At 36.0% G+C, this 22,483-nt stretch overlaps 2 protein-coding genes across 5 annotated transcripts in view; both read right to left on the bottom strand.

Moving 5' to 3' along the window:
* Positions 1-15,898, bottom strand: part of LOC109050324 (disks large-associated protein 2-like) — a 120,068-nt gene extending 104,170 nt beyond the window's left edge. For 2 of the 4 annotated variants that reach the window (XM_042777483.1, XM_042777482.1), the window contains exons 1-2: positions 15,557-15,895; positions 14,897-14,951 (exon numbers count right to left, since the gene is read on the bottom strand). In XM_042777483.1, coding sequence (XP_042633417.1) covers positions 14,897-14,951; positions 15,557-15,574 — 73 coding nt within the window. In that variant the 5' untranslated portion in view covers positions 15,575-15,895. Of the gene's footprint in view, positions 1-14,896; positions 14,952-15,556 lie in introns of all 4 variants that reach the window. The other 2 variants (XM_042777487.1, XM_042777485.1) reach the window with 2 other exon arrangements.
* Positions 15,899-20,239: 4,341 nt separating this feature from the next.
* Positions 20,240-21,547, bottom strand: LOC109113553 (protein C10). The gene is made up of 3 exons (XM_019126363.2): positions 21,388-21,547; positions 21,128-21,304; positions 20,240-21,054 (listed from the first exon to the last, which is right to left on the bottom strand). Exons 1-3 carry the CDS (start codon positions 21,437-21,439, stop codon positions 20,915-20,917), a joined length of 369 nt encoding a protein of 122 aa, XP_018981908.1. The 5' UTR covers positions 21,440-21,547; the 3' UTR covers positions 20,240-20,914.
* Between the last annotated feature and the right edge of the window lie 936 nt (positions 21,548-22,483).

The raw sequence follows: 22,483 nt of genomic DNA on the forward strand, positions 1-22,483 counted from the left end.
CATAATCTGTGAAATTGGCAATGTTTACACTTAGGGGAAAGCGTGCGTATGCATTGTAATACTCTCTAAAATGGCGGAAGTCGTAACTCGGGGGAGAAGAATGGTTGAGTAAATTATTTTATTTTTGTTTTATTTGCGCAAAAAAAAAGTATTCTCGTAGCATCGCAAAACTAAAAGTTAAGCCACTGATGTCACATGGACTGTTTTACCAACGTATTTACTACGTTTCTGGACCTGGGAACATTTCAGTTGCGTTGTTGTCTGTGGAGGGTCAGATAGCGATCTGATTTAATCAAAAATACCTTACTTTGTGTTCCGAAGATTTTCATTTTGGGTTGAACTAACCCTTTAACCTTCAGACATGCTCCGAACATTCGAATCCTGAACCACCGCAACATAATAAAAACGCTGCAATACATGCCTGAACCAACATAATAAAAATGTGGCCTGCACGCGTTTTAGCACCACTTACTGGACATTTCACTTTGAATCTGCGTAAAAGGTACAGTAACGTACGTAATATCTGTGTTGCAGTAATGTCTCCACAAGCACATATTTCCAATGAGCCTGTGTTGCTACATAGTATTGTGCAAGAAATTGTACAAAAATAGTTTTTTATTAATCAACTATTTGTTTCAGGTTTCAAGTTAAATTTATTTATATAGCACCATTTATAACAGCAGCAGCTGACCAATGTGCTTTAAAGCATCAAATAAAATAAATAGTAAACAGAACATCAAAAAAAGCAAATAAAATCACAACTAAAAACCAAAATTATATCAACATTCAAAATATATAACAAAATATAAGAAATAAAACCAGAATTGTCATCAGAAATCAAGTACAGAGATGGAACATCAAGGGACATTGTAAGCGATGGAGAAATAATGTATTTTGAGTAGAGATTTAAAAACCTGTAAAGTAGGAGCACATCTAACATGAACTGGTAGGCTATTCCAGAGTTTAGGGCCTACAACAGCGAAGGCACATTCACCCCTTTTCTTTAATTTAACTCTAGGAACAGTGAGCAATCTAAGACTACTAGATCTATGAGCTCGAGAAGGGTTATGTAAGCAAAGCAGTTCAGATAAATATGATGGAGCTAAGTTGTTTAAAGACTTAAAGACAAAAACAAGGATTTTAAACTCCACTCTAAAACACACAGGCAGCCAATGCAGAGAAGTTAAGACAGGAGTGATATGGGTAAATTTACATAGGCCCATTAAGAGTCTTGCTGATGCACTTTGGACCAACTGGAGACAGGCCAAGGTAGTGGTATTCATTCCACAATACAGGGAGTTACAGTAATCTAAATGTGATGATATAAACACATGAATTACTCTCTCAAAGTCGTGAAAAGTGAGGAAAGGCTTGATTTTAGAGAGAAGACAGAATGAAAGAAACAAGATTTAACCACAGAATTTACTTGACTATCAAGTTTCAGCTCGCTGTAAAGCAAAATACCCAAGTTTTTAACAAGGGTTTTGGCTTGGGATGTAACAATGTGATTATTTTAAGGGAATGCCACTAGGGGGACCATAAAGGATCATTTTGGTTTTCTTTTCATTGAGGTTGAGAAAATTTGATGACATCCAGATTTTGATATCCTTCATACAAACCAACAAAGTGTCAAAGGTGTTACTATCAGAGCGTTTAAGTGGCACATAAATCTGGGAAACGAGACACCATGCTTCCTGAAAATAGAGCCCAAAGGGAGCATGTACAGACAGAAAAGTGTTGGTGCAAGCAGAATTTGCCCTGTAATTATAATTTGTGTGAAATTTTATAAAAGTTATTGGTGTTTTACTGACTAAAGTGTTCATTTCAGTTCGGCTGGAAAGTGGATTGAACAGTTTGTAAAGGAGAGGAGTTTTGCAAAAATGTAGGTAGTGGCATGGTTTTCAAGAGTCTGTAGCTGTGTCCGAAATCGCTCACTCATTCACTAATCCCTATATAGTGTATGGCAGTTGAGTGGACTATATCAGGAAGGAGTGAACAAATAAGTGAGCGGATTTGGACGGTGACGTATACACTGCGCGTGAGACTTGGAGCGGTTGTAAAAACATTGTCATATGTTTTTTTATATTACATGTACATGTAAATACTATTAAAATACTGAGAGAAAAAATGAACAGGCATTAACATGTTCATAATTTAATGTATTTATTATTTTTAGTATCTTGACACTCTCCCGAGCAGTGGTTTGAGCTCAGATAAGATAATGGCCGTAGAGCGCCCTCAGGCATTTTACATTTTTTAATTATCCACCAAATTATCATCATTTTTGTAAGTTAATAACGATGCTACCTCAGTAAATTAGTAAAATATTAAACTTAAAAAAATAAAATATTAAATATTAAAGTTATTGCCTACATAACATATTTTAATATAAATAATTGTATGAAATAAACGTTAAAGCAGAAATAATAAAGATGTAAACGGCATCTCTTATTCAAATTCGCTTGCTCCCGCTCTCCCTTCCAGTTCGTTGGTTCTCCGTATTGGATTGTTGGAAATAGTGCTTCAGCAGAATGAATTGTGGGTAAAAAGTAATGGACGAATGTGGGAAATGTAGTCGTTCATCAATACAAAATGACTGACACCCGATATAGTGCACTATATAGTGGATAGAGAGCGGTTTCGGACACAGCTTGTGTTTTTTAAATAGTAGGCCTATCTGTGTGCAAATTCATTTGCTATTTATTGTTCTATCCTTTTATTAATTCCACGGTATGTCTAACTGTTAGCTTAACATTGAACTACTGTACTATCTACAATTATACTGTCAAATTTAAAACAATCAAGTCTGGCCTCAAGCAAACATTTTGCTAGTATTTTGCTTCACAAAATAGTTGGGTAGTGCTGGGAAGTAAAGTGAATCTGATTTGTTCGTATAATTGTTTGTAGCAGCAGCTAAAATTCACATGAAATTCATTTCTGCAAAAGGACATTTTGATTACATTATTCCTTGTTTGCATGTTTTGTGACACTTTCAATGGGAAATGTCTGGTGCTAAATGCGTGCTTAGTTTTATACATAACAGATGAACATGAATCTAGTAATGTTTTATTAAATTGATTGTTGTACTTATTGTGGCAGTTTGGAAATGAAATGTCAGGTCAGTGGTGCTAAATCATGTGCCCGTTGCTTTTTCTAGACTTCGATTCATGCAAATGTGGGAGACCAGAAGGGCAAACACTTGTAGAGAAGTTTTGCATTCCACTACATATAATATTAAGTTTCATGAACTCTGACACATACATTTATTTGATGAGACAGTGTTGCAAGAAAGTGGAGTGGATGGTATATTTTCACATTTTGAATTCATTATTACTTGTTATTTATGATCAAATAATTAAATATCATGTTTTTTTAAAGACTAGTGTGACAACAGCATACACTACACAGCATTCAATATGTAGTGAATAGTGAGTCTAGTGAATGAATGAACATTTTTGAACACAATATATGCATGGATGTGTAAATTACAATAATGCCTGTAATGCTTATTTCATCTGATGTGCATCATGCGTTCAATTCCACAACACAACGTCATGAACGGTTTTCCTTTCTCCTTTTCGAAACTGACAGCTACCGTACATCAGTCTCTTGGTATTGTTCTTGCCTTTTGCCATTACTATGGCAACCAATTTAGATATAGCCTACTGGATATTGACTATACTGTCTGAACAAATGGATTTGATTCATCACTTCCAAAATAACAGCGCAGACAATCAGTCCTGACGATCAGATTTGAAAACAAATTGGAATTGGATGCAGTGTGAACAAAGCGCTTGGTATCCTCTTTAAAAACAAAGCAAAGACACTTTGATTCTAAGAAGGCAATGACAAAATATGACATATCTATGACATATGTGGCATAACATTCATAGACAGGGTGTCCATTGAAATTAAAGGTGAGAGGTTTAAAAGATTAAATAAGGCCATTCAAATTCAACGATGCCATCAATCTCAGAAGCATATGCATATTTTACGCCAAAGTTGTAAAACAGATATTCTACTGCAGTGAGGGCATTTGGACTTTGGTGGGTATGAACATTTACATGAGTCTTTGACCATTGCACAAGGCTAAATACTTCAACCAAGAGATGCATAAGAGTGAGAAACACAAAACATATGGCAAGGTCTCATTTATCTCAAAGAAACCTGAAATCAGAAAACTGGAACACATTTTGATTGACAGTGGCAGATCCAAGGATCCTGAATCAGCTGACCACGCTTTTCTGAAGACCTCAGCTTTTCTGATGACACAAAAAAATCTGACCACATTGTAAGACATTTACAACTTGCATGCCAGAATTGTCATTGTTAACAGAAATCTACTAAAAAAATCCAGTTTAGGGATTTTCATTGAAAAAAAAATGAATGTGTTCAATTTGAAAAAATAAAAATAGCTAATTCTGCAGGATAGACTACCATCTGGTGTCAATTATGGCAAAAAAAATTATTTAAAACTGAAAAAATCAAATGAGCTTGGTTCAGCCAGTTGTTTTGAGTTTGGTCGGGGCTATTTGTTTGCTGACCGGTGGCAGACAGGGGAGTGTTTGGGAAACCTGTATGAAAACAATCACTCTCCATGCCTCAATATCCCTACTCCTCTACTATACAATGTGAAATAAGATATAAATGAATATATTTATATGAAGTCAAAGGGGTAGTATTTCCAATTATGCAGTATTCATATAAATACCCAATTGACGTACTACTTTCGAAGAGATTCTGAAGTTGGCATTCAATGGACACTTTAGTATCCCATGAGGACATGGGAGAAAAGACTTGTCATATTCGTAAATGGCAGGAAGCAGCGGGTTGACGGATGTCATAGGTAGAAAGATATTCCAAAATGTTGGATGTAGTATCTTAATATTGCAAGATATCAACCTGCGAAGTTCTACCAAATCGCCAAATCATCTTGATAACCAATCACATCACAGCCTTGTTGTGCGACAGCGAATCATTGTTTGCGATATTCTACAAATAAAAGAGAAGTGCCATAAACTGAATCCTATCTAATTCAAAAGTGTTCATGAGTTTCACTTATAAAACTTTTTGTGTGTGTGTGTGTGTGTGTGTGTGTGTGTGTGTGTGTGTGTGTGTAAACTCTAAAAATGGGTCAAATTTAAAACAAATTTTTAATGGGAAACATGTTGAACATTAGCCAATAGAGTGTCAATTCATTAAATAATAAGCTTGTTTCCCACAAAAGCAGTTTACTCAGCGTATTGAAGACTCTCCTCCATTGAAATCCATCCAAAAAAAAAAAAACAGCATCTGCTCTCTTTCCCTGCATACTACAGTGTTAGTGGCCATTTACGCATGAACACATTTTTTTCCATTTGCATTGTTTTTCTATTTAAACATGCACTAGAAGTACGTGTTTGACCATCTCACACATGACACAAGTTCAAAAAAACACAGCACTCAAGTTAAAAGTTCAACCTTTAAAAAACCTTTAGACCTTGCATTTTTTCCCACATTCCACTGCCCACATCCATTTTTTTAAAGCAAAAATGCATTCTGTGTGAACCAGCCCTTATACTTTTTTTTTCTAACATTGGAGGGTTTCCTTAAAGCGGCTTTAGTTTAACAGACTGTATTCATACTACACACACTACACACCACTAAAAAATACTTCAAGTGCTGTACATACAGTACAACAACTAAATTCAATTTGGTGACAGTAGTGTTGCAAAAAATTACACAATTAAGCTTAGGTAATGTTTTGGGGAATGAATATTTGGACCCTTGTTTGGAAACAACAATGAAATCAATGAAGCAATAAGTAAGTTTCATATTACATTCTCCAAAGTTTGGTAAAAAAAAAAAAAAAAAAAAAAAAAAAACTGGAGCTTTGTCACACACTGTTGAGAGATGTTACTGGTTCACCGAATGCCAGGTTTCCTCACTGTCATATATGACAGTGTATATAAGACAGCGCTGGCCTTTTGAATGCCCACTGCAGCCAAACCATACACAACAAATCGACCGCCTGTCAACTCTCTTTGGCTTAGACTCACAGCATATACTGATTGTTAGAGTATCTGGAGTGCTTCACATGAACAATTCTGTAGTTGGGTTAAATATAACCTTCAATCAGGCCTCTCACAAAAGCGTGAGTTTGAACCGAGAGATTGTTGCAGAGTACTGTCATAGCATCTAAGGTTCAGACTCATTAGCATCATTACCAAAAGGGTGGGTTTACACTTCCACCATGACAAATATATCATTAACACTCCTTATGAAGATCACATTCACAGGCAGCAAAAAGGTGGATTATAAATGTAAAAGTGCCATTATGGAGTAGCATTTTCTTTGCTTTATGATTTAAAATGAATAAACTGTCTTGACTGGTAGGGTGTGTGTGAGTGTTTGAGACATCTCATGACAGCCTCCCCTTCAGTGTGATTCGCTTCATTTATTCAGAGGGCAGATCTGTCGGGATGCTCATTATTTTGTTGCTGCATCCCATTTGAATAAGGTGAATCTTAATCACAGCAGAGGGCAAAAACAGGGCCTTTTGGGTAACTACTTGGTGTTACCAGCTCAAGGACAATGCATTAGTGGATCTTGCTTTAGTGGAATTCCAATGGAAAAATTAAAATAATTATTTTATTTCTCTTTGGAACACTTGATTCTGATTGGTCGATTACAACATATTTCGTTTTTAATATATTTTATTAAAGTATTTTTGATATGGCTTAGTGTGATTATTAAGTCACTGAACTGAGAACAGTATCTTTTGGACAATGCAAACTGCCGAGGGTTTCATAAATGGGCAAAATGTACAGTATGTTTTTGATTTCTTATGCTGAACAGCATAACAAATAAAATGTACTGGAAATATAGCAGTGATCTAATGGTAGTAGTCAACAGCAGTACACTTTCATGAGTGGTTAATGGTTACCGCAGTTCTCGAGTCACTCGTACAGTGACTTGAGAAAAGTTTCTTTATGTTTTCTCATGATTTATGTAACGGGTGAGTTGATTAAGACTAGTTTAATCACTTTATACGCTGCGAACATGTAAAACATTCACAGAAGCCTCCAAGTGGCTTTTTTATATGAAAATGTTTTAATTGTGTTAATTTAGTGAAAAACTATGTGGGAAAACATGCCTTGATTATTCTTATCTAGATTTTTAATGTGTTTAAGTTTATGCGATTAAACATTTACTTGGCAACGATGGCTCCTCTTATTGAAAAAATAATAATCCTTTGAAGCTATATACTCCGAAACACTACTTTCAAACAGTTTTTGAAATTGCTAGTCTAGAAATTGCTAGTAAATGGTGCAATTAAACATAAAGAATTGACAAGCAACACATTGAAATAAACAAAAAATTTTGAAGTAGAAAGACAAAATTATATGATAAAACATGATAAAATAATCTTTTCTTTTCAATCTGATGTTTATTTTATTTTGAAAATTAATTTAATAAATGTAGAGATATATAGCAAATGGTGAAAAGGCTGAAAAATAGAGTGATATTAATTTGCTTAGCCCTAATATGAACAGTACGGAGAGGGCCAAATATCAGTGTGCAGCACCATATGACCATTAGTTAGCCATTAATAGCACCTGACCGACCTCTGGAAGAAAGCTGAGAAATAACATAAGGAGGGACACTAAAACGTGACCACTTTATTTTTATCCCAAAGGAGGAAACACATGATGCCCATCCTGCTGTTCATTATAAGCTACATCAAATTTACTGAAAAAAACAAAAGCAATAAATATCTCAAAAGTGGTGAATTTTAGTGCCTAATATCTCTATATTGCAGAAAAATATAACTTTATGTAGCTCGGCCCTTTTTCAGCGCAGCGCTCGTTGTCTTCTGACGGGAAGGTAGTCTTACGAATTTATGAATGAACCACTCGTTTTAAAAACTTCCCGGCCTTCTGACAGTCGTTATGACATCCGCTTGAACATTACAATGCACATAATAACTTTCAATAACTGTACAATAAATAAATTCACCTGACCAGCAAATTACTCTTCAACACTATCACAAAAACGGAAGTTCAAAGAAAAAATTCTAAAGATAGACCCAACTTTATCCCATTAGTTTAACGCCTGGCTACGCAAGACCTTCATCTAATTCATCTTCAACTGAACACTGATGACTTCACACAATTCTAGTATCAAAGATCACAGCATGTTTGTCCTCCAGAGCCCATTGATCCATGGCTCACAGGTATCCCCAGAGGAAGATAACAGCTGCAGGGATTCAGGAATCCCCCTCAAATCAGCAGTTTCACTGTCACTATGGGAACAGCTGAGAGATCCACTACAGGTGGCTCTTCGTCACTGAACCCATTTAGTCCAGCCAGTTGAAACTCTTGAAACTCATTTTGTTTGCTCCAGGGGAAGCCCAATGCTCAAACAGTTGGTGGTTGCCATTGACTTCCGTAGTATTTTTTTTTTTTTTTTATGGTAGTGATTTGAATGTAAAAAATGTTTTGTTTGATTAAATGTTATATTTATATTATTTTTATTATTGATTTTTTTTGTAAAGCATAACAGTTTGGAACGACATGAGGGTGAGTAAATGATGACAGAATTTTCATTTTTGGGTGAACTATCCCTTTAAGTCTTGTCTGTGAAATCGGGGATATATGTATCAATCTATCTTTTCAAATAAGACTATTTTCTAGATTTAATTCCTGTGAATTCGGTGCCATTAACATTGTAGTCAGTCTGACAGTAACAGAATCTCATAATCCAAAATAAATAATGGGATATACACCAACAGCATGTTTGAATACATCACATTAAACTAAACAAACATTAAAAAAGTACAAACTCAGACTAAATAACTGAAATACATTATTGTATTTCCCGGAGGGATGGATGGATGCCAATGTGATTCACACATACACAACAATACATAATCTCCTAGAATTATTTTACATCGAAAAAAAAAATGCAGTTAATACCATTTATGAGTGGTCAATACAGCTTTCCAGCTGTGCTAAAATACACAATATAGTATGTGTATAAAACACAACTTCACTTCTTATTTATCATAGCAGATTGTTGTGTTGCATATTAACACAGCATTTTGTGAATTTGATTTATAAAATAACATTTTACAGCTGCAGTATGGAACCTTGGCCTTTCTATTACCAACTGTGGCTGAAAGATAAAACTGTATGTTAGCCGTGGAGTAACCTAGATCTCTTACATAAGCTGTGCTCTTCTGTGTGGATGAATCAGATGTTTCAAAGGAATCCCCCATACTTACCAGTGACCACGGTAAAAAAATGTTATAATAAGCTACGTTTAAGTTTCATTTCTGCTCCTTTTGGCACAAGCTCTGTCAGCTTTTTGACTGGAGACTGTCCACAGTTTGAAGTTTCTTTGTTTTGACATTGAGTGATTTTCCATTTAGAGCTGTCCTTGTTAAATACTAGCTACAGTAGCTCATGCTAATTACTGTAGCAACCAGGTATACAACCATTCCTCAGTGCCCACATACTGTATGTACAGAATCCCACACATGACATGTGGAAGAAAAAATAATTAAGAACTCATTCCTATGTTTTAGTTAAATTTTGGCATCTATTATATAAGCGCTAAATAAATAAAGTGACTTGATCTGACTGGAGTGCCAGAGAGCTCCGGCAAACATCGCTATGATCAGATGCTTTAACTTTTGTTTTCTCACAGCTGTCATTTTTGTTGTGTTTATTTTAGGACTGAGAGGAAAGCAAGCTACTATTCATCTTACCACCACTCCCGGAAGTGTGGGCGGCATTGGTGCTGTATGTCATTTTTTGACTGTACTAAAGCATAAAAATGCCATAATACGTTTGCAGATATATTAGGAAACATGCTAAGTTACGTGTTTCCCTGAAAAACAATGCTTCAGCCAGTTATTCTACTTTGAAATGTGTATTTTCTGTCGGAATGTCTGTTTTTGTTTTGGTCTATATGATTCCGACCCACCGTCAACTTACCCAATAATATTTTGACACTTCGGGTTGCCAGTTAGCAGAAAGTACAGCATATTGAAGCCATGGAATAGATTGCAGATTATACCTAAAAAGCCTAAAAAGAACCAGGGGCATATTAAAACAAAGATAAATTAACTCAACAACTTATAGTGTACTTGTCACCTTCCATTATCAATTGCGCTTGTTTCTGTTGCATGTCTTCAATCTGGCAACCCGTTTGAGCATCAAGTCAGGGCAGGAGAAACAGCTCAGACTAAAACAAATTTTGTTTGGGGAGTTTGAAACAGCTGGAAAACACCTGTGAACTACCATTGGTCAGTGGCGATTACATAATAGCTAGGTGTAGCTCTGGGGCTCCAACTTCTTTAACATAGAAATCTTCTCCGTCCGATTAATTTCTTCTGTTTCGTTCATCAAGGTCAGGCATTATTGTCATTTTAGAGGTGCTTTAAAGCAGAATTTGAATTTGTCTCATATTTGAATAAGTTTGCATCATGTTTCCATCCAAAGCTGGAAATTTAAGTTATATGCAAAATTTGAATATCGCATAAAACATTTGCGAATATGGTGTGCGATGACATCAATGCGCTGTTTGGTTGAGTTATCCAATCACATGATTTGTTGAAGCAAAGTCACATGACTTTTTGCGCATCAAAGCTTTTATTCGGTAAATGGGTTTCCTGCATAGTTTATGCACATATTTTCTTGTTGGATAAAATAATATATATATCCAACTGAGCGCATACGTTTTTAGCACATTTTTAGAATTTCTGTGCATCTTGATGTTTCCATCAAACATATTTTATGTAATATCCCAAAATTTGTACAAAAATTGGTGGATGTAAACATAGCTATTGATTCTGGTATTTTCCTGTATATTGCTACAAAAAAAATATAGAAAAAAAAAAAAAAAAAAAAAAAAAAATATATATATATATATATATATATATATATATATATATATATATATATATATACTGTTCTACTCTACTGAGAGTTATGTAAATATTTAATTTAATTATTTCATTTAATATTTTAATTTAATGATTTAATTTTCTAACAAAAATTAAACATCAGTAGTGCAGCTTAAATTAAATATATGTCCTTACATTTAAAGAAAACACCAATTGTTAATTATTAAAAAAATAAGCAAAATGTGTGTTTATAAGAATAGAATAGAATAGAATAGAATAGAATAGAATAGAATAGAATAGAATAGAATAGAATAGAATAGAGGAACTGCAGCAAATTCATTTCATATACTGTTCTGTGTCTCCCTCTGGTGGTGGATAAAGCCAATGTCACATTTATACCAATCAATCCACAGACAAAGTTCTAATATAACTTGAGAAAGCACTGGAAGTACACAACCTGGATACTGCCAATTTTGATTCATAAGCACCCTTATTGCTGCCCCATCATGCTTATCTGTCTGTCCACCTACAAGAGTCCTGCACTAACTGAGCAATTGCCGTTGAGATGAATGAGATAAGTCACAACCCAAAATATCTGGAAACAACAAACTGTCACAATCTTGCCTGACGAAAAAATGCCTCGAAAATGAAAAAACAATTCAAGTATGAAACCAAACTAATCAGATGAGTTAGCAAAATTATGACATAGTTCCGTTCTTTTCTGTATTGCACTGAACTTGTTTAACAACAGGATTTTAATGAGTCAGTGAGGCAGATGCTGCTTTGAGATGTCCTTTCAAACAGCATTAACATGCGCTGTCGGCCGTGACCTCAGGAAAATGCTGAGCCATGATGAACTGTCTCATTCTGAGATTTTCTCTGCGCTCCTCTTCATAGAAATTAATGAACTGATTAAAGAGCGCTATTAGAAATCAGTCTGAATGCTTTCACGAAGGATTGCTCCTGGATTTAGTTTATGAATATTGATGGTTTGTATACCGCTGAATACATAATCAGCATCAGATACTGGCTCCAACAAACAGATCTGAGCATGTTCAGGATAACCTCCAATGACATCAGCCTTCCTCGTCTCCATAGAAACAGCAGAAGGGCTCTCAAAATATTCACTGATACACTGAAGTAAACTACAGCCATGCAGGACTTCGTGGGCTGATACACGGTCGGCTGGACAGCTTGCCATCAATCATATGTGGGCTTTGGAATGTAAAAAATTGTATGCGGTGGTTCATCAGCAACCTTGAGATTCTTTGAACCGTGACAGTAAGGGGTGGGTTACCACCAGGCATCCCAAGAACTCACAAAAGTTGTGCCTTGAGATTCAAAATAGCATATTTTCTTTTTCAGATCCAAAAAGCATATACATCCAATAGGTAACGAAGAATGAATCTGCCAGCACTGCATGAACGCAACAGAAAGTCCAGTTTGATGTTTCTGATACAAATGGTTCATTATAATGGCACAGACATTCACTTCCAAACACAAGACAATCATCACAGTTGAACTTTTAATGAATAATTAAGTAAATGGCATGGAACTGGGAACACTACAGGAAAGACTAAATCACTTCTCTCTGAGCGATTCTTTGATGGTTTGGGCTTTTTAAAAGTAAGTTTAAACTAACTCACCCAACACAGAATAAATTAAAAGGAAGAGTTCACCCAAACATGTAAATTCTGCAGTCATTTCTTCACCCTCATTTCTTATTTTAAGTCTGTTGAAGTTGGTCATGTGACTTTCTTTCTTCGGTGGATAAAGCTTTTCAAATGTGTGAGTTTTTTTCTTTCTCTTTTTATTAATACAGTAAGTATCTTATGCTAACCAAGGCCACATTTACTGTATTTGATCAAAAATACAGTAAACCAGTAATATTGTGAAATATTATTACATTTGAAATTTGTTTTAATACACTTTAAAATGTAATGTATTCATTTGATGACAAAGCTGAATTTTTCGGCATCATTACTTCAGCCTTGTAAAAAAGTTGTGGTATTTAGTGCAAGTTTTTTATGTAATATTTATATGTAAATCTTGATACATTTGTTGCAGGATTCTTTGACGAATAAAAAAAATTAAGGAACAGCGTTTATTTGAAATCTTTTGTAACATTATGACTGTCTTACTGTATTTAGAATGTTTAAGCATACATATATACAGGTGCATCTCAATAAATTAGAATGTCGTGGAAAAGTTAATTTCAGTAATTCAACTCAAATTGTGAAACTCGTGTATTAAATAAATTCAGTGCACACAGACTGAAGTAGTTTAAGTCTTTGGTTCTTTTAATTGTGATGATTTTGGCTCACATTTAACAAAAACCCAGCAATTCACAATCTCAACAAATTAGAATATAGTGACATGCCAATCAGGTAATCAACTCAAAACACCTGCAAAGGTTTCCTGAGCCTTCAAAATGGTCTCTCAGTTTGGTTCACTAGACTACACAATCATGGGGAAGACTGCTGATCTGACAGTTGTCCAGAAGACAATCATTGACACCCTTCACAAGGAATGGACTGAGGCTGGGGTCAAGGCATCAAGAGCCAACACACACAGACGTGTCAAGGAATTTGGCTACAGTTTTCGTATTCCTCTTGTTAAGCCACTCCTGAACCACAGACAACGTCAGAGACGTCTTACTAGGGCTAAGGAGAAGAAGAACTGGAGTGTTGCCCAGTGGTCCAAAGTCCTCTTTTCAGATGAGAGCAAGTTTTGTCTTTCATTTGGAAACCAAGGTCCTAGAGTCTGGAGGAAGGGTGGAGAAGCTCATAGCACAAGTTGCCTGAAGTCCAGTGTTAAGTTTCCACAGTCTGTGATGATTTGGGATGCAATGTCATCTGCTGGTGTTGGTCCATTGTGTTTTTTGAAAACCAAAGTCACTGCACCCATTTACCAAGAAACTTTGGAGCACTTCATGCTTCCTTCTGCTGACCAACTTTTTGAAGATGCTGTTTTCATTTTCCAGCAGGATTTGGCACCTGCCCACACTGCCAAAAGCACCAAAAGTTGGTTAAATGACCATGGTATTGGTGTGCTTGACTGGCCAGCAAAATCCCCAGACCTGAACCCCAGAGAGAATCTGTGGGGTATTGTCAAGAGGAAAATGAGAAACACAAGAACAAAAAAAAAAATGCAGATGAGCTGAAGGCCACTGTCAAAGGAAACCTGGGCTTCGATACCACCTCAGCAGTGCCACAAACTGATCACCTCCATGCCACGCCGAATTGAGGCAGTAATTAAAGCAAAAGGAGCCCCTACCAAGTATTGAATACATGTACAGTAAATGAACACACTTTCCAGAAGGCCAACAATTCACTAAATTTTTTTTTTTTTTTTTTTTATTGGTCTTATGAAGTATTCTAATTTGTTGAGATTGTGAATTGGTGGGTTTTTGTTAAAAGTGAGCCAACATCATCACAATTAAAAGAACCAAATAATTAAACTACTTCAGTCTGTGTGCATTGAATTTATTTAATACACGAGTTTCACAATTTGAGTTGAATTACTGAAATAAATGCACTTTTTCACGACATTCTAATTTACTGAGATGCACCTATATATATATATACGTCCACCACATACATACAGACCTCAAACTTTTGAACGGTACTGTATTTACCACAGAATGTTCAAGCTGCTACTTTTCATAACAGTTTGCTATTAACTAACAGTACATTTAAGTATCTTTCTCATAAGAACTTCAGATGACTTGAAATATACTGCACCAGTCCTATTGACTAATTTTTATTTATTTTTATTTTGTCATTTTGGAGCTTGACAGCCACTTTGTGTATGAACAAAAAACTTATTTAAAACCTTTCATTTTGTAAGTCACAATGATTTGGAGCCACATGATGGTAAGTAAATTACGACAGAATTTACATTTTTGGGGTGAACTATCCCTGTAAATCCACAAATCACTGCACATCTCTTAGCCTGGAGTTAAGATGCAGGAAAATGCCCTAAATATCACATCCTGTCTCTTACCTGGACTCTTGTCAAGGAAAAGGCAGCAATGTGTCTGCAGTATCCATGGTAACACCTGTGGCAGATGGAGAAATGAAGATGGAAATAGTACAATGGAGTAAATTTCACACACAGAGAACGAGACGATCAGTGAGTGGAGGGAAGAGGATGAACAGATGAGATAAACCATTTCACTGTGACAGGACAGGGGTCAAGCTAACTCAGGTTAATGAACTCATCGACCTCCTGATGGTTGCATGTACCTATATATATATATATATATATATATATATATATATATATATATATAAACCACATACTCCTCCTCAATCTACATGGACATCTTTAACCAACTGCTCGACCCCCGGCATACAAATATAATTACTCTTCTAAACTTATTCTTATATCACACAAATCATTGAGTTTATAATAGCCTAGAGGTACACATGACGTCATCACTGTTTAGCACTGGCAACAGCAGGCGGCTTAAAAAATTAAGACTATTTATGACATCAGCAGAATCGCTAGTGGTCTTTTCAGTGACACGTGAATCATTTCCATCCGCTAAGTTAAAACGCTCTTGAATTGGCTATAGGTCAGTCGAGCGGAACACTTGTGTTGAAGATTAGAAGACTATTAGGTAGAACACTCTTTTATTTCCATCACCACCAGCTGCAATACCTTTTTCAGGGCTGACATTCTCCAGAGGCTCGTAGCATCGCTTCAGTCCTTGATGTGAATGCGGGTGGTGTTTGTAAGCACACGGGAACGGACAGGTGTGTATCAGTAGTAGTCCATGGTTTTAACATACACACACGTGTTCAGCTGCAGCGCGCACCCCGCAGACCCTCCTCATGATGTGCCTGGACGCTCCGCTCTGCTGCCTCTCTTATTACATAAACTGCGTTATCACTACTTATTTCTTCATCTGAGTAAAGAAACGAAATTAAGCTTATGAGGATAGAAAGTGGCCATGGTGGAGAGAGATTCAAATAAAGCGTCGTTGCAATAAATAATTTGACAACTTTTGAGCGCTTCGTCCACTGGGGGAGCCAGATAGATAGATAGATAGATAGATAGATAGATAGATAGGATATCAGCTGATGTTCTCAGAATTGTGGCTAACATTCTGGCTTCTATTAAATATATGAACAAACATTACAGTTTTTCTCAATCGATTTGAACAATTCTCTAAACTCAGGTCACTTTTCTCGAAACAGTTAACAGTGTGCTGAACACTATGTAATTGTTCTAAACAGATTGTAAGTGTTCATTCATTTCATACAAGTTGCAAATCAAGTGAATACTTTTCTCAAAACACTGTGCACAAAACTCTGAAATGTTTTCATAATAGTTAATACAGCCAACCAATACTTTAGAATATCTGAAAAAGCAATTGTAGCTCCTTTTATTGGTTTTACACAAATCACAAACATTTATGAACCATTTGTCCAAACACAAAGAAAACTCTGTAGCCTAATTTGTCCTATCATCAAATGCACATGGTTATATGTTTTCGATTAGTCGCTTAACACAAACATCAGGTTTCTCTAACTTTTTACATATTTATCACAATTGCTTAAACTATTAAGGGGAAAATATGCAAAGACCAAGAAAGAATATGCAAACAAAATGGGGAGGGGTAAAGAAAGCTGAGGTGTAAGTCTAATTGGTTTTGGAGTGGGTAGAGAAAGGGTTGTAATGAAAGAGAGAAGAAGAGTGTAACTGGTAGAAAGGAATGAGCAGAGAGGAGGATGTTAGAAAAAGAGGAAAGGGAAGAGAGATGCGTAGAGTGGAGGACATTGGTGTAGTGGAAAAAGTAAGGGGAGAAACTGTAAAAAGACAAGGACAGAGAGGAAGTGGACAGCACGCTGAATGTACAGACACATTTCTAAGGAACAGATCTAAAGAGTGTGTCACACTTATGTATAAATATTGTGCTGTGATTCTTGATAGTGCAGATAGTTATCCTGGACAACTTCTGTTCTTTACATGTAAATGTCGAAAAACATTTTTCAGAATTGAAGTTTGAAAACATTCAGGGGGGATCGAAAATAAAGTTTATTTTGAATGGAACGAGAGCGATAATGTTGTTATGATAATGGTGGGCCATAACAACATCGCCAGCCACAAAGGAAGAGGCGTGTGGAATTGTTGAGACAGGAGCTTTTCAAGCATGGATTCAACCTTTTCATAATTTTTGTTCCCCTATGATGCAAGCACAGCAATAATGTAGTGTAAATAAAATACAGTACAGATGAAATTGTAATCATTTACACACCCTCAAATTGTTCCAAACCTGTATGAGTTTTCTTTTTTTGTTTTTTTTTTGAGCACAAAAGTAGATATTTTGAAGAATGTTCAAGATATGTTATAAAACAGTTTACAGTAGCCAGTGACTTCTATAGTATGAACAAAAATATTATGGAAGTTGTTGCAGAATTTACAGTTAAGACCCAAGGACCAGATATGATGAATGAAGATCAGGAGTCATAGAAAAATTTACTGAAGAAAGTAGTTTTCAGTTTTATCAGCAGAAGTCAGCTTAGACACTTGCAAGGAGTTTGTAGACAGCTCATTACAGCAGTAACTATACTCTAAAAACTAACTACGTCATTACTTTAGGGTAAAGGATTCTGGTTGGTTGAAACATAGATACACTCTCCATCTCCACACATATACATCTCCACACATGGATGTATAGTTCAAAGCATTATCTCAGATGATTATTTAGGTGACAACCGAGATCCAGTTTTAGGTGCAAAGTGGCCCACTAAAGACATATATAAACACTTCTAGCATCAGTTTGTCTGAAGATGTTCATTTCATCCTGGGTGTTGTTATTTACGTTACTGAAGCCTAGTCCTACAATCACAGATACTGACACACACATTTTTACAGAACTTGTCTAAATGGCCAAACTTGCCACAACCTTTACACTTCCTAGAGGGGCACCTACAAACACAGGCTAGATGCCCTTGTTGTCCACATTTAAAACATTGTCTATTATCAGATGGATTTGTTTCAGCAGCAGACGCTTGTCTTAAATTTTAATCATTTTGAGTCTGTAAACGACTCCAACTCACAGCACACCATTGCAGCAGTCTGTCCCAATTTGGAACGTGGACAGAACCAGAAACAAGCAAATATTTGTACCAATTTGACAGCCCATTAGTGGCAGAGTCATAATCTTCAGGTATATTTTTTTGCAGAACAATGATTTTCATATGCTGCATGGAAATACTCAGCATACTCTAAGGGGCTTTCACCAGCCCTCTGTTTAACTTGAGTCACACTATCCCAGGGAAATTATCCCTGGCCCAGTATTTCCTGCACCTTTTCTTTGTATTCGCTATATGCTTCACAGCAATCACGCCATGTCTCTGGAACCCTGGGACCAAATAGAATGGCCTGGACCTTGGTAAATTTACTGGTTGGGACAAGGCTTTCTACAAGAACTTGAACATCAGCTATTCCCAAATTTTGATGTCGAGCAATTGCTTCTAATTTAACCCACAATGTACTGTTTGGGGTAAACAATTTAAAAGGTTCCAATCCTACAAGCAAACAAGTTTTCTCTGAGGCTGTGAGTCTAGTCCACTCACCAATCTCATAAGCAGCCTCTACCTCTGTGTTTCTCAGACTATCATCCGAGAGTCTGGCTGGTGCAGCTGAGGCCCTCCCCTTAGGGGTGACCATGCCCAAGTCCATGGGGGAAAGAGAAACATTTCTAGCTTCTGATTTTTTGTTATTGTTTGCTTGCGAGGTAGGAACCAAGGTAGAGGAGGGGCACTTGCAGCAGCAATATCCAGCAAACTTTGTACTTCACTATAAGGGCTATCAGTCTGGTTCTCAGTCTGCGGGGTGGACCCTAAAGTGCCTGCTGCCTGCAGAGTCTGGGAAGAGAGCTCAGGAGCAGTGGGAGCAGGTAGAAAAGAGAGTGTCTCACATTCTGTAGTACTATCAGCTTTTTTCAAAAACAATATTCAACCCTTTGCACAGGCTACTCGGATCACACCCCACAGTAAATCCAGACATTTCTGCCACTTTACCAAATTTAGTAACGAGACTATGCCAGTCTTCAGCTATCTCTGGAATTTTCCCTTCTGCCATTAATGGTACCCCTCCCAGTTTACAAATCCAGGAATAGGCATATATGGCTATTTTTCTAGCTTTTTCTTTGTTTGTAGCCAGTCAAGTTGTTGTTTGACTTTCCAATCAGTATCAAAGCCCTGACTGACCATTCTTTTGATGAGTTCTGAAAATTTCTTTGAAGTAAAAGCTTCAGAGCAGAGCTCTCCTAATCCAATATACACCCCTCACCACGGGTGTACACTAACACCAGTCCACGACCCAGATCTGGTGTTACCTGACTCACATCTGAGCAAGTACGTCCTCTCTCTCCCTTCTCCTAACGCCTTACACCCAGACAATACGTATTTTAAAAATAAATAAAATCTTCTTATTGTTTGTTGATTCATTAGGGTTGTCACTGAAGAATGATTGTCCAACCACTCTCCACTATTAACTGTATGGCAATTTAGAGTTAAGACCCAAGGTCCAGATATGATTAATTAAGATCAGGAGTCACAGACATAGTGAACTGAAGAAAAATTTACTTAAGAAAGTAGTTTGCAGTTTCATCAGCAGAAGCCAGCTTCAACACTCATGAGGAGTTTGTAGGTCGCTCTGCGTACACACTCAACACAGCTGTAATTATACCACATAAATATCATAAAATCTAATGATATTTAGTTGACTAAAACTAAAACAATTCAGATGACTTAAATTAATTGACTAAAACTAAATGCCATTTTAGTCAAGACCGAATCAAAATTTGCTGTCAAAATTAACACTGCAATAGAAGAAAGAAACAAGTTTGGAACAAGTGGAATGTTCAGAGAACATTCAAAAGTAACATTCCTGTACGCGTTTGCAAAATGATAAAATGGAATGTTAGGCATAACATTAAAAAATAAATTGATAAATCCGGACGCTTTGAATGTTCCGAGAACACTCATAAATAATGTTTTCATAATTTTATAGGAACATTGGCAAAACATTCTTGGAATATATATTTTTAATATATTTATTTAAACTACAAATGTTATTTGATCATTTACCAGCACATTTGAAAACACGTTTTAAACATGACAATAACAGATGTGTTAGCAGACTAACACAATATCGGAGACGACCAGCCGTGTTCATTAGAATGCAAAAAAAATAAAACAAATAACATTACTGTAAATAAATACATTAATGCTATTTGTATGTTTTGGTGGACTAAGAGAATGGAAACTAAAGTACTGAGAGAGGCATTCATAAAAACACAGTCATTTCATGATAAGAAACATCTTCCTATTAAGTAAACAATGACTTTATTGGATAAACACTGTTTATGTGACAATAATCAGTTTTGCAAACAGTAATGATCACAAGAACAATGTCACAGGTTATCATTTATGTTTATATGGCCAAATGAGACAATAATCAATACGAACTGTATGAAAACAAACATGGCCTTCAAAAGGAATCAACAAATTAGTGTTACGCTTGATAAATACGCACATTCAACATTGGCAAAATGAAAATGAATACAAAAAATAAATGTGACGAGTGGGGCGGGGCCAAGAGCCATGGGAATAGAGCGAAGCCAGTGGAGTTAATGATAATGAGCGTCACCTGCGCCACTTACGGGTCTCAAGTCCCACGGAGGAGCTGGACTTTATGTTGTTGTTCAATGCAGCAGTCGTCTGTGAGGGGCTGCCGTTTTTACTTTAGTTTTGTGTTTGTTTATATATTTATTAAAGTTTTATATTTAAATATTCGCCAGGTTCCCGCATCCATCTACCCGATCTACGAAACGTTGTTACAATAAATATGTGAGAAAGACAATGGTTTGAATACTAATTTCACTGAAAAAAATGGGAATGTATAAGTTCACCAATAACTTGTTAACTTTTTATTCAAATATTTTTCTGTGGTCTGAGCAATTTGTACTTTTGTGTTAAAATTGACAAAGGGGTTGGCGCTGTTCTATGAGGTCGGGATGCCACTGCCAATAGGAGGAGTGGAGAGAGGCGGCAGTAGGAGACTCTTGAGTTTCACTGACATGGCTGCAATCTCTGGGTCCTGAGTTTCATACATCTTTACCAGCCGGGCGAATTTTAGAACACCTGAAAGGCAAAACGGCGCAGTTGAAATGACAGCATTTTATTTGTGTTCGCATGTTTGTACATTTACTCTCACCTTCTCCTTCATTGTTGAAGCCGTATGCTTTGATGACTTCCTGTTGGATCTGAGTGGCCACAGGAAGCACGAGCTGCAGCATCTTGCCCATGTCGTTGCATGCGCTTTCTCTGGCTTCCTCCATGCGGGCTGCATTCTCAGGCACAGAGAAAGCCTGGATCACCTCACTAAGAACAACTGCAATAGACGGGACAACAGTCTGGCTGAGTCGAAGTCAAGCCATGACTCCTGAGCATATGATTTAAGGGCTGACGTCTCACCTCTCGCCTGCTCTACAGTGAGCGTGGGCTGCTGTGCTGGGGCAGAGGCCATGCTGGCTCACTCCACAGGGGAGATTCACTACTGATATCAGCAAAGGCATTTTTGAGGAATTAAACACTGCTGCAGCATGTTATGTGATGATTTATGCATACACTACACAGCTTGACAGCTTGACTGTTCCTCTTGCCCTGACAGAACACACTTTCAACAACATCAACCAACAGTTTTTTTTGCAGCACAAATGTGTTGTTTATTGAAACTTTAAAAGGAGAGACAAATGTTTGCTGGTTTTAAGTTTTTAACAAGATAACTGATGTTATGCATGTTAGAGTAAAGTAATACTATTTGAATGCACTATATATCAGGGTCTGAACAGGGTGCGGGATTGTTTTGCAATGTTGCAGTAATTTCTACACACACTTCCTAACTGTAGCATGCAGGTGAAGGTATAAAACAACTAAATAATTACACATGCAATAATTACATTTGCTGAAAACACACATTCAATTGTAGCCTTAAATGCAAAGTCATTAGCCTAACTTATATATATATATATATATTAGGGCTGTCAAATGATTAATCACGATTAATCACATCCAAAATAAAAGTTTTGTTTACATAATATATGTATTTGTACAAGGTATATTTATTATGTATATATAAATACACACACATAAATTATATATTTAGAAAATATTTACATGTATATACATTTATATATTTATATTCTTATATTTTATATTATATATAAATATATTTAATATATAAACATAACATATTCTTCTTAAATATATACATGCATGTGTGTGTATTTATATATACATAATAAATATACACAGTATACACACATATATTATGTAAACAAAACTTTTATTTTGGATGTGATTAATTGTGATTAATCATTTGACAGCCCTAATATATATATAGTCCCCATCTAATTCATCAATAAATTAAAAATAAGATTTTAATTATATTTCGACCACTGCAATAGGATTTTTCCCCCAGTTTTCATTTCACAAATCTGATAATAATAATAATAATAATAATAATAATAATAATAATAATAATAATAATAAAACTAGACAAAATTATAAA

Source organism: Cyprinus carpio, chromosome A20 (assembly GCF_018340385.1).
Source record: "Cyprinus carpio isolate SPL01 chromosome A20, ASM1834038v1, whole genome shotgun sequence".
Taxonomy (NCBI): Eukaryota; Metazoa; Chordata; class Actinopteri; order Cypriniformes; family Cyprinidae; genus Cyprinus; species Cyprinus carpio.